Raw genomic sequence first — 12,769 nt, 5'->3', positions numbered from 1 at the left:
TGTAACTTAATGGTTATACAGTTAAATAATTTCTTAATTGAAGGAATACGTGCATTAAAACAGCTTTTAAGAAGGTAAAGGAAACATATGAAAGAAGCAAAATTCCGTTGTTTTTGATGCCTAGGATAGGAAATAGAATGTTTCTAGTTGGGACTGGGCACAGCAGCTAATGCCTGTAATCCCAGCACTTTGGGAGGCCAAGGTGGGTGGATCACCTGAGGTCGGGAGTTTGAGACCAGCCTGGCCAATATGGTGAAACCCCACCTCTACTGAAAATACAAAACTTAGCCAAGTGTGGTGGTGCACACCTGTAATCCCAGCTACTCAGCAGGCTGAGACAGGAGAATTGCTTGAACCTGGGAGGCGGAGGCTGCAGTGAGCTGAGATCACACCACTGCATTCCAGCCTGGGTGACAGAGACAGATTCTGTCTCAAAAAAAAAAAAAAATGTTTCTAGGTGGAATACCACTGTGGGCCTGTTTTTGGTTATGTTCCCCTATAGCCTAGCTCAGCTCATCCACCCCTAACTTTGGTGTTAGGGTTGTTTTACTTCTCTTTTGGTTTTACCGTATCTGTATGTAAAATGGAACAGCAAGAAAATACCTAGTTGTCTAAGGAAAGGTCAGCTCTGCCGTCATTGGTTGGAATCCCCCAGGAGAAGATGATCCCAACAGACTCAGGGTCATAGTCTGGCCTTGGTGTTCCCGAGGGTTTTCGAGAAGCTCTTCTGGGAAGCCTGTGGGCAAGGTCAGGAGACAGTCTCAGGGTTTACCTCAGTCAGGGCATCAGGCAGGGTTATAGTGTGGACTGAGTATCTGACATCCTGTAGATAAATGGTCAGAGGGATGGACTACTTTGTGTCTTCAGCTTCTGAAGTCTTCAAAGCCGTCTTCCAGTTCTTAGAATTAGGTCAAATGAAAAAATCTGGTAGGATGAAATGAATGTCAGAGCAGGGCATGGAAAGGAGAGTAGAAACTTTATCAGTGTGCTGTCGAGAAGTGTGAATCCACGATGATTCTTGATTCTTTGTGGCTGGAAGCTTATAGAATCTTCACTGTCTATGGTGTTCTGCAGTTTTACAGTGATACGCCCTTGTGTGGGCTGCTTTCATCCACGAGGTATTTTTGGTGGGCATTTTCAATCTGGCAATTGTCTTCTTTGATTCTGAGAACTTCTCTTGACAACTTCCTCTTTTCCGTCTTGTACTTATCTTGAGCTATGATTTTATTGAATGTTGGACTTCCTATTTTGGTCTTCTGACTTTCTTATCGTTTCTCTCCAGTTTTCCTCTTTGTCTCTTTTTCTCTTTGGGTTGTGTGTATGTGTTCAGTTTTTTAAGATTTCCTTATCTTGGTCGTCCAACCCTACTATCCAGTTTTTCCTTTCTGCTACCATATTTTTACTATCTAAGAGCTCTTTTGTTTTTAGAATCTTCCTTTAAAAAAATAGTAAAATCCTGTTTCTGTGTCTCGGATATAGTATTTTGTCTTAACTTTCTGAGGCTATTAATGACAGGTTTTTTTCTCTCCTCTGTGCATGGTCTGTTTCTTCTAAGTTGCTTCTTCCTATTCTTTGTTTTGGTTTTTCTATTTCATATTCAGATGTTTATTAATTCTTAATTTTCTGCTCCTCTTTAACATTGTGGTACTATGTAGCCAGTTGGAAGCTCTGAGCAAGTGGGTGGGCCTTATCAATTTTGACTTAACCATTGGATGATTTTCATTGTCTCTTTTATTGGGGGAAATCCCTCTTGTCAGTATCTTGAGGTCTGTTCTCGAGAGTAAGCTCTAGAGGAGCGATGGCAGGGAAGGGCCTTTTCCTGTGTCCTGCTTGAAGCATGAAGGTCTTGCCGGTGGTATTCTGGTGGCTGAGTGGTGGAAGAAAGCTTCATTTATTGTGCACACAGCATTTACTATGTGTATTGTCACTTAAATCCTCAATTTTCTGTACAGTACGTTTGTTCACAACTGAGCGTGGTTTCTCCCAGTCCAGGGAGCCTCAGTTTACCTCCTCTAGAGAGTAGACCTTTGGCAGCTTGAAGAGGGGAGAGAGATGGTTTAGGAATCTGCTCCATAAACAGCTTCCAGCCAGTTCCCTATTCTAGAGACACCCCTCTTCGTTATCATTCTTTTTGAGGATCGTATTCTCTCTCTCTTTTTTTTTTTTTTTTTTTTTCTTTTTTGAGGCGGAGTGTTGCTCTTTCACCCAGGCTGGAGTGCAGTGGTGCTATCTGGGTTCACTGCAAGCTCCGCCTCCTGGGTTCAGGCCACTCTCCTGTCTCAGCCTCCCGAGTAGCTGAGACTACAGGCACCCGCCACCGTGCCCAGCCAAGTTTTTTTGTATTTTTAGTAGTAGAGACAGGGTTTCACCCTGTTAGCCAGGGTGGTCTCGATCTCCTGACCTTGTGATCCGCCCGCCTCGGCCTCCCAAAGTGCTGGGATTACAGGCGTGAGCCACCGCGCCCAGCCTGAGGATTGTGTTCTCAACTTCACCTTTCTTTTTAGTTTGAGATCAGGCTTTCTTGGGTCTGCTGAGGCAGTACTCACTTGTTCATCTACTTTCAGAATTTTTTTTTTTTGTTATCATGTCTCCCCTACTTTATCCTTATGAGTTTGTCTTTAACAATTTTTTTTTTTTTTTTTTGAGACGTCTTGCTCTGTTGCCCAGGCTGGAGTGCAATGGCGCAATCTCGGCTCACTGCAAGCTCCGCCTCCCGGGTTTACACCATTCTCCTGCCTCAGCCTCCGAGTCGCTGGGACTACAGGTGCCCGCCATCGTGCCTGGCTAATTTTTTGTATTTTTAGTAGAGACGGGGTTTCACCGTGTTAGCCAGGATGGTCTTGATCTCCTGACCTTGTGATCTGCCTGCCTCGGCCTCCCAAAGTGCTGGGATTACAGGTGTGAGCCACTGTGCCTGGCCAGCAATTTTTTTTTTTTTTTTTTTTGAAGACAAGATCTCCCTTTGTCATCCAGGCTCTGGAGTGCAGTGGCACTATCTCGGCTAACTGCAGTCTCAACCTCCTGGGCTCAAGCAGTCCTCCTGCTTCAGCCTACCAAGTAGCTGGGACTACAGGTGTGTGCCACCATGCCTGGCTAATTTTTGCATATTTTGTAGAGACAGGGTTTCACCATGTTACTCAGGCTGGTCTCGAGCTTGTGAGCTCGAGCCATCTGCCCTCCTCGGCCTCTCAAAGTGCTGGGATTATAGGCGTGAGCCACTGCATCCAGCCTAACACTATTTCTTTAGCATGGTTTTAAGAAGGTTTCAGGAGGGAACAAAATGAAATCTGTCACCTTAACCCAGAAACTGCTGTGAGAAACAATACATAAGGTTTTAAATGTATATTCTGTATCTTTTGGTTTGGATCAGATATTTTAAGAAATATGTGTAAAATATGTGTAACTTTTTTCTTTTCTTGCTCCCTTACCTCCCAAACATCTAGTCATGGTATTCATTGTGCTGTTTTTTGCTTTTGTCTTTGTTTTGACATTTTGCTGTTGAGGTGGTTAACACAGAAACCTTTGTCAGCAAGGTCATTCCAAATGGTGAAATAACTGTAACCACATTTTTAAAGTTTAAAGTTTACTACTCTCAGGAAACTGAGGCACAGGAATCGCTTGAACCTAGGAGGCGGAGGTTGCAATGAGCTGAGATGGCGCCACTGTACTCCAGCCTGGGTGATGGAGTGAGACTCTGTCTCCAAAAAAAATAAAAAAAAAAAGTTTACTGCTGTGTTGTCATTGTAAGTGGAAATTCAGTCATGCTGCCTGTCAGGGAGCCCGGTGCTTGTACTCTGTATAGACATTCAGCAGTTAGCAGGTCACGTTCACACAATCTCAAGTGCCCTCCTGAAAGGAGCTCATAGTCATCAGGATGGCTGGGAACAAATTAGGAAGTAAGTGAAATTTAGTCCATGCTCCAATTCTCCCATTCCCGTGCCTTCCTTCCTGTGCTGCTTGTCCTCACCCTTTGGATATTCACTCTCACTGCCTCTTTCTTTCCCTGTGCTGCCCTTTTTGGCCAGATAGAGACCAAAGGTGTCTTGTCCACATACAGAAAAACCTTGACATCTTTAAGGCTCATTACACAGTAATCAGTGGTATAGGTCTTAGTTTCAGAGACCTGTAGAAAGAAGTAGTTGTGATAAGTTAGTAACAGCCAAGAGCAACATTTATTGAGCACTTCCATGTGTGCCTCACAGTGTCCTAAGCATTTTATGTATTTTAAAATTAATCCTCCCAACAGCCCAGTAATGCAGGTACTATATTTTTAATTTTAATTTTATTTTTAATTAATTAATTACTTTTGGAGACAGGGTCTCACTGTCGCCCAGGCTAGAGTGCAGTGGCATGATCATGGCTCACTGCAGCCTCAATCTCCTAGGCTCAGGCCATCCTCTCACCTCATCCCACCTAGGAGCTGGGACTACAGGCATGTGCCACCATGCCCAGCTAATTTTTTTTATTTTTTATTTTGAAGAGGTCTCACTGTGTTGGCCAGGCTGGTCTCAAACTCCTGGGTTCAGGCAATCCTTCCACTTCATCCTCCCAAAATCATAGGGTTACAGGCCTGAGCCACCACGCCCTGCCTTGCAGGCACTATTTTTGTCTGCGTCTTATAGACGAAGAGACTAAATCTCAAAGAGGTTAAATAATTTACCCTTGATTTGCCCAAGGCCCTGTGGCTCTTAGGAGGTAGAACCTGGAATTTTTTTCAGAATGTGTTTTATAAGAGTATTTTCAATACCTTATTTTATACTGTAGTCTAGTTTTCAAACCATCTTCTTGAGAAATCTGCAACTTGCATTGTTTTAGCTGTTAAAACCAGTGCTTATAACTTGGGGAGAAAGATAGTGTAATGGTTTCTGTTATATCTGCAGTGAGTATTTATGAAATCTTTAAAGATTTGAAATAAAGGCGTTTTTAGAAAATCTAAACTAAGTGGCAATTTCAGAAAAGTTCTGTTTCCTAATATATCACTATCAGTCTACGAAACAACATTCAGGGAAGCAAAATATGTACTATTTGATAGTTACATAAATGCAAACCTTTGAAATCACGTGACTCAGATGACTTTTTAAATACCTGTGGGTGAATTTTTGATACATTGTCGAGGAAATCAAGTATTTTATTTTTCTTAGTGGAACAGTAAAATACTTGTTATGTTTGTCAATAAAACTGTTCATTTAAGTTTATTTGCTTTAAAAGCTATAGTTGTCATTCAAATTGCCTTTTTTGATGCATAATAAAGTGCACAGATTTTAAAGATGATTTCAGGCAAATAGGATATCTTTTTCCATGCTGTGATATCTTGAGTATTTTTCTATGTAAAATCAAGTAGGAAACTTTAAACATAGTGATATGTGTCAACAATTTTGACAAATCTGAAAGATTTTACATCTTTTATGAAAATGAGATTAAAATAATTTCAGTTTAACTGTACCTTTGTGGTAGATTATATGTGGACTCCTCGTGATAGTTTTAAAGCCATGTAGAATTTTCACGCAGTTTATAGTACGCAGAGGTTTTAATTGTAATGTTACCAATTTATAGAAATTAAGTTTTCCGTGATTGCTTTTATTTAATAAGTGCTTAAAAATATGTTATTTGTATAGATTAGTGAAGCATATAATAAAAAAAGGTTCTTATACATGAATTTATAGTCCATCTGAGAAGCCAAGACATATTTAGCATATAACTTAGAGGCCAGTTTTCATTCATTATGTAAGTGGGCCAATCTTTCTTAACTATTGCTTTTATCCTGTCAATCCTTTGCTCTGAAATTAGGACCTACCAAAATAGAAATTACCAGATTAGATTCGCATGTTTTTCTGTCACTCTCCATTCTAAATAAAATTACGTGAACACAGCATTGTATTTTATTTTTTGGTAGAGACAGAGTCTCACTATGTTGCCAGGCTGGTCTCGAACTCCTGGGCTCAAGCGATCCTCCAGCCTTGGCCTCCCAAAGCGCTGGGATTACAACAGGCATGGACCACCACACACCTGTAAACAGCATTTTAAAAATCTGTATTCATTTTCCGAATGAACTAAACTATGCTTTTAAATCTATACAGCTTTCTACTCCCCATTCTAGGTACAAACCACATATTAACTTACTGACTTCCTGTGCCTGAATTCCTTCTGTCCACGTTCAGTTCTGTATGTCCAGCAGACTCCTGGATGTGTCCGCAAAGCAGGCACCTCAAACGTGTTTAAAACCGAACTCATCATTTCCCCCCATTAACTACTCTTCATCCAGTGTTCTCATCTTAGTAAATGGGATTACTGTCCCACCAGCTGCTCAAGCTAGAAATATGGGAATAAACTTTTTCCTTTATTGTTTGTTATGCCTTTAAAATAAATATTGAATCAGTTTCTCTCCATTCCCACTGTCCCTCCATGATACAAGCCAGCGTCATCTTCATTAGACTAGTCAGTCACCCCTAAAGTGGTCTATATGTAACCCCCTACCCCAACCTTCCAAGATTTTCTTTTTTTTTTTGAGATGGAGTCTCAGGCTAGAGTGCAGTGGCCCAGTCTCGGCTCACTGCAACCCCCTGCCTCTTGGATTCAAGCGATTGTTGTACCTTAGCCTCCCCAGTAGGTGGGATTGCAGACGCCCGCCACCACACCTGGCTAATTTTGTATTTTTAGTAGAGACAGGGTTTCACCATGTTGGCCAGGCTGATATTGAACTCCTGACCTCAGGTGATCAGCCCACCTCGGCCTCCAAACGTGCTGGGATTACAGATGTGAGCCACCATGCCCAGCCATAGCTGGATGATTTTTAAAACAGCCATTTTGATCAAGTCTCCTTTTCCCTAAGTTGAAAAACCTTTTAATTACAATTACTTCCTTTTGCCCTTAACCAAAACTTCAGACTCTTTAGCACAGATCCCTAACTTTGTACATTTAATTATCTTGCTTTCTAACACTGAAGACAACATAAATAAAAAGCAAACCAAAGCACCTAAAAACCTCTTGGCTAACTAGCTCATTCTTGAGGTCTCAGCCTATTTATGCTACTTCCTAGGGCTTTCTTTGCCTGCACCCCTTTCTTTCCCTGAACCCCTTTTTCTCTTGCATCCTGAAATACTACTTTTTAAAACACCCATCCTACCAATAGTTTTTTTGTTTTTTTATGTTTTTTGATACAAGTCTCACTCTGTCACCCAGGCTGGAGTGCAGTGGCACAACCTCAGTTCACTGCAACCTCCGCCTCCCAGGTTCAAGTGATTCTTCTGCCTCAGCCTCCCAAGTAGCTGGGATTACAGGTGCCTGCCACCACACCCGGCTAATTTTTGTATTTTTAGTAGAGATGGGGTTTCACCATGTTGGCCAGGCTGGTCTTGGACTACCGACCTCAGGTGATCCACCTGCCTCGGCCTCTGAAAGTGCTGGGATTACAGGTGTGAGCCACTGAGCCCGGCCTAGTTACTTGTTTTAAGGTAAATATTATACACTTCATAAGGTGAGGAAAATGATGACAACTATGTATATTATACCCATGAAGTGCTGGTACTACTCTAAATACTTTATATATTTTAATTAATTCTAACAACAGCATCTTCCAGGATATGTACCGTCACCCTGTTTTTCAGATGGAGAGACTGAGGCATAGAGTTTTAAGTAATTTATCCAAGATCACACAGCTACTAAGTGGTGGAATCGGGATTTGAACCCAGGCATTCTGGCTCCAGAATGTGTGCTCCTAAGCACTACTTGGGCTGCTTGACCAAGAGCTTAGGACCTAGCTTTTGTCTTTAATTGCTGAATTGCTAGTTGTATCAATTTCCTGCAGCTGCTGTAACAAAGTAGTATACAAAAAAAAAAGTACTATAAAACTGGGTAGTTTAAAACAGTAGAAATTGATTATTTAACAGTTTTGGAGAATAGAAGTCTAAACTCAAAGGTGTCAGCAGGGCCATGCTCCCTCTGCAGGCTCTAGGAAAAAAAATCCTTGCTTTTTTTTTTTTTTTTTTTTTTTTTGGCCTTTTCTAGCTTCTAGCACCCCAAGTGTCCTTGGCTTGCTGGCAGCATAATTCCAATCTCCCTGTCACCATCTTCTCAAGACAGCCTAGGTTTTTCTATCAAGCACCTAACAGTTCTTCCAGCCTCTTCCCATTACCCAATTCCAAAACCACTTTCACATTTTTGAGTATGTTAACAACAGCACCCCACTTCCCATACCAAAAGTTGGGAGTTTCCTAGGGCCACCATAACAAAGTAGCACAAATGGGGTGGCTTGAAAAAATATGAATTTATTGTCTCACAGTCCTGGAGGCCAGAAGTCTGAAATCATGAGTCAGCAGGGTTGGTTTTTCTGGAGACTCTCAAAGACAATCTGTTCCATGCCTGTCTCCTAGCTTCTGGCAGTCCTTAGCATTTCTTGGTTTACAAACAGACACATCACTCCAGTTTCTGCCTCTATGCTACCTTCTTTTCTTTTTTTTGAGACATGGAGTCTCTGTCGTCCAGGCTGGAGTGCAGTGGCACAATCTCGGCTCACTGCAACCTCCACCTCCCAGGTTCAAGCGATTTTCCTGCCTCAGCCTCCCAAGTAGCTGGGACTACAGGTGCATGCCACCATTCCCGGCCAATTTTTTGTATTTTTAGTAGAGACGGTTTCACTGTGTTAGCCAGGATGGTCTCCATCTCCTGACCTTCTGATCTGCCCACGTTGGCCTCCCAAAGTTCTGGGATTACAGGCGTGAGCCACCACGCCCGGCCCATTACCTTCTTTTCTATGTGTCACCTTGGGTCCTCTCTTTTTCTAAGGATACCAGTCATTTGACTTAGGGGCCACCCTAAATCCAGGATGATTTTTATCTCAAGATCCTTAACTAATTACATCTGCAAAGACCCTATTTCCAAATAAGATCACATCCTGAGGTTGCAGGTGGACATGAACTTTGGGGACATTATTCAACTCATTTGACTAGTGTTCTTTACTCTTCATTTCTATGGGTTTGTTTAGAAACGAAACTTGAAACTTACTGTGAGTCATTAACCTTCTACTTAGCTAGCCTAGGTAAAAGTCAAAGAAGCTTTAAAATGTAGACATATAATATATATGTTTGCTCTTAATTATATTTTTAGCAAACCTTTTCTTGCCAGTCTGTCTTCTCTTTGCCACCCTATGAGTCCTTGAGAATGTGTGCCGAGTGGTAACTTCAAGGAAACCTGGCCAGTTTGGGTGAGCCTGAGGAACATGGTAGGCCTTGTAAGAATCAGAGCTTCTACAGAACCACATTATAACTCCAAAACCAAATATACATACATAATATATATTTATACGCAAAGCTGTTGTCACTTTTACAATGAGGACAAATAATTTCGATTATATAAACTGTATATAGGCCAGTAACTAAGTATAAAAAAACAACTTTTAAGCCCAGTGCGGTGGCTCATGCCTGTAATCCCAGCACTTTGGGAGGCCGAGGCCGAGGCGGGCGGACTGCTTGAGGCCAGACGTTCAAGACTAGCCTGGCCAACATGGTGAAACCCTTTCTCTACTAAAAATAAAAAAATTTGGTGGGCGTGGTGGTGTGTACCTGTAAATCCCAGCTTCTTCAGAGGCTGAGGCATGAGAAGTGCTTGAACCCAGGAGGCAGAGGTTGCAGTGAGCCAAGATTGTGCCACTGCACTCCAGCCTGGATGACAGAGCGAGACTCTGTCTCCAAAAAAAAGGCTGGCTGCGGTGGCTCACGCTTCTAATCCCAGCACTTTTGGAGGGTGAGGCAGGTGGATCGCGAGGTCAGGAGTTCGAGACCAGCCTGGCCAACATAGTGAAACCCCGTCTCTACTAAAAATACAAAAATTAGCCGGGCATGGTGGCATGCGCCTGTAGTCCCAGCTACTCAGGAAGCTGAGGCAGGAGAATCGCTTGAACCCGGGAGGTGGAGGTTGTGGTAAGCCAAGATTGCGCCACTGCATTCCAGCCTGGGCAACAGAGTGAGACTCCGTCACAAAAAAAAAAAAAAAAGGAAAAGAAAAAAGTTAAATAAAACAGACCAAAAAAACCTCCAACTTTTCTTTGAATGGATTAGCAGGTATTCACTGTTTTGCTACTTTATGCTTTAATGAATTTATCTTTCTGTGGCTTCAAGAAGAAACATGTTAGGTCAGTGAATACTGGATAGGTTGAGTATCCCTTATCTAAAATGCTTTGGATCAGAAGTATTATGGGCTTTGGAATATTTGCATTATACTTACCAGTTGATCATTCCTTATTTATTTATTTTTTTGTTTGTTTTTGAGACAGAGTCTCGCTCTGTTGCCCAGGCTGGAGAGTGAAGTGGCGCGAACTCGGCTAACTGTAGGCTCCGCCTCCCGGGTTCACACTATTCTCCTGCCTCAGCCTCCGGAGTAGCTGGGACTACAGGTGCCCACCACCATGCCCGGCTAATTTTTTTTGTATTTTTAGTAGAGACCGGGTTTCACCCTGTTAACCAGGATGGTCTCGATCTCCTGACCTCGTGATCCGCCCGCCTCGGCCTCCCAAAGTGCTGGGATTACAGGTGTGAGCCACTGCCCCCGGCCAGTTGATCATTCCTAATCTGAATATCTGAAACGCTCCAATGAGCATTTCCTTTGTATGGCATGTTGGCACTCAAAAACTTTCGGATCTTGGAGCATTTTGGATTTCAGATTTTCAGATTAAGGGTACTCCACCTGTATCCTTTTATTTATCTATGATTTAATATAGGCCTTCTTTCTTCAGAATTACTGAATGACTTATTCCTGGAATGCTGCTAAATTTTTATTCATTTATTACCTTAATAATAATATTTAACATTTATTGATCACTGATGTGCCCAGGCACTGTGGTGGATGCCTTGTCATCATACCTTTAAGTCTTATAGTGGCCTGCAGGCAGGTTTTATTATATCTTCATTTTACAAGTGAGGTAAATAGAATGGCTTAGAGACTCAGAGAGGTTGTGTCTTGTCCATGTCCACATATCTTATAAGCAAATGAGTGTATTTAAAGCCAGATCTCTCCTAAAGCCCAGTTCTTTCAGTTCCCTCAGTTTGCCATTGAGTAAACAGGAAAATCAGGCTCACTCTCATCGAGTGCCTCACACATACTCTTGAATTCCTTTTGAGTGGGGACAGAAATACCATTATATGTGTTCCTCTATGTCTAGTCCTAGACATTAATTTGCCTGTTTAAGTTAGTGACCATCTCTGTTGAAGTCTTTAACTCCATTAAAAGTGAATGGAACCTTAGGAGAGTTTTAGGCAGGAGAGGAAGCTCCTCTTCTCTCCAGTTTGGGCTTCGATTGTCCAGAAGTAAAGAAGAGGGATGAGATAGTATTTGAGATAACTCCTTCAAAAACCGGAACTTAGCAAAGCATTTACACCATTTTGTTAGAAATATTTCTAAACTATATTATGAAGTTAGCTGGGTATCGTGGCACATGTCTGTAGTCCTAACTACTTGGGAGGCTGAGGCAGGAGAATGGCTTGAGCCTAGGAGTCTGAGTATGCAGTGAGCCACGATGGTGCCACTGCACTCTAGCCTGGGCGACAGAGTGAGACCCTGTCTCTAAAATAAATTTATTTTATTCTAAAATAATTCTAAATACATTCTTCTCATCATATTGTTACATTGATGATCTTAAAGTTGATTGAGATGTAGCTGAAACTGGCTTCCACAAAGTACTCTCACGCAGTTCTGAATTTTGAGGTCATTGTTCTTTGTGTCATGTTTTTTAGGTATCATTTCTCAGAGTAAATCAAGTTTGAGTGAGACCTGCAGGGTTTTCTTGTGAGCGCCTATATTGAGTTTTAGTGCATAAGCTTTGTTTTAAGTTTTCACTGGGTAGATGAACTGTCAGATAAGTGGCACTATGTCTAACATAGAAAGTATTTCCCCCCATTTTTAAACAGAGAAGAAGATACAGAAAATGAAAATGAAAAGAAGATTTGGTACTACAGCACAAAGGTCCAACTTGCAGAATTAATTGACTGTCTAGACAAAGATTATTGGGAAGCAGAACTCTGCAAAATTCTAGAAGAAATGCGTGAAGAAATCCACCGACACATGGACATAACTGAAGACCTGACCAATAAGGCTCGGGGCAGTAACAAATCCTTTCTGGCGGCAGCTAATGGTGAGAGGGGCATTTTCTCATTTTATTTAAGTCTGGGCTAAACTGTTGGTATGAAATCACTGCAAAATTCGAAAATAGGTTAAAATTTTCAAGTACAGTCATGCATTGCTTAATGATGGGGATACATTCTGAAAAATGTGTCATTTGGCAATGTCATCATTGTATGAACATCATAGAGTACACTTACACAAACCATACACCTAGGTTATACGGCATAGCCTATTGCTGCTAGGCTGCAAACCTGTACATCATGTGACTGTACTGAATCCCATAAGCAGTTGTAGCACAATGGCAGGTATTTGTGTATCTAACCATATCTAAACATTTTAAAAGGTAATACGTGTAATCTCATGGGATCACCATCAAATATGTGGTTCCTGGTGGACTGAAACATTGTGCAGTGCATGACTGTGTATATTTTACTTTAGTTCTCCATATTTCATTTTCCCAAGAGAACCTTGTTCATTCCACCATAAATTAGGGATGCTATACATTTTAGTGTTTTATTTCTGCCTTGGGTCATTACTGATATTCCCCAAAATGTTAGTTTGTTTCTTTAATTCAAGTATCTATGAAACTTTTTTGGCATTCCAGTTTTTAATTTTAAGAAATAATATTCTTTTTGAACTTTTTGCCTTTTAAAAAAAA

The 12,769-nt window shown here is 41.5% G+C and overlaps 1 protein-coding gene across 22 annotated transcripts in view; it reads left to right on the top strand.

Annotated features, from left to right (window-relative positions):
* The window catches only part of BPTF (bromodomain PHD finger transcription factor), a 159,071-nt gene that overhangs the window by 29,342 nt on the left and 116,960 nt on the right, over window positions 1-12,769 (top strand). For all 22 annotated transcript variants that reach the window (XM_063617473.1, XM_055243894.2, XM_055243892.2 and 19 more), the window contains one exon: window positions 11,898-12,121. In XM_063617473.1, the coding sequence (XP_063473543.1) occupies window positions 11,898-12,121 (224 nt within the window). The remainder of the gene's footprint in view (window positions 1-11,897; window positions 12,122-12,769) is intronic.

This window comes from Symphalangus syndactylus, chromosome 14 (assembly GCF_028878055.3).
Source record: "Symphalangus syndactylus isolate Jambi chromosome 14, NHGRI_mSymSyn1-v2.1_pri, whole genome shotgun sequence".
In the NCBI taxonomy this organism is placed as follows: domain Eukaryota; kingdom Metazoa; phylum Chordata; class Mammalia; order Primates; family Hylobatidae; genus Symphalangus; species Symphalangus syndactylus.
This window is presented reverse-complemented; position numbering and strand designations above follow the sequence as displayed.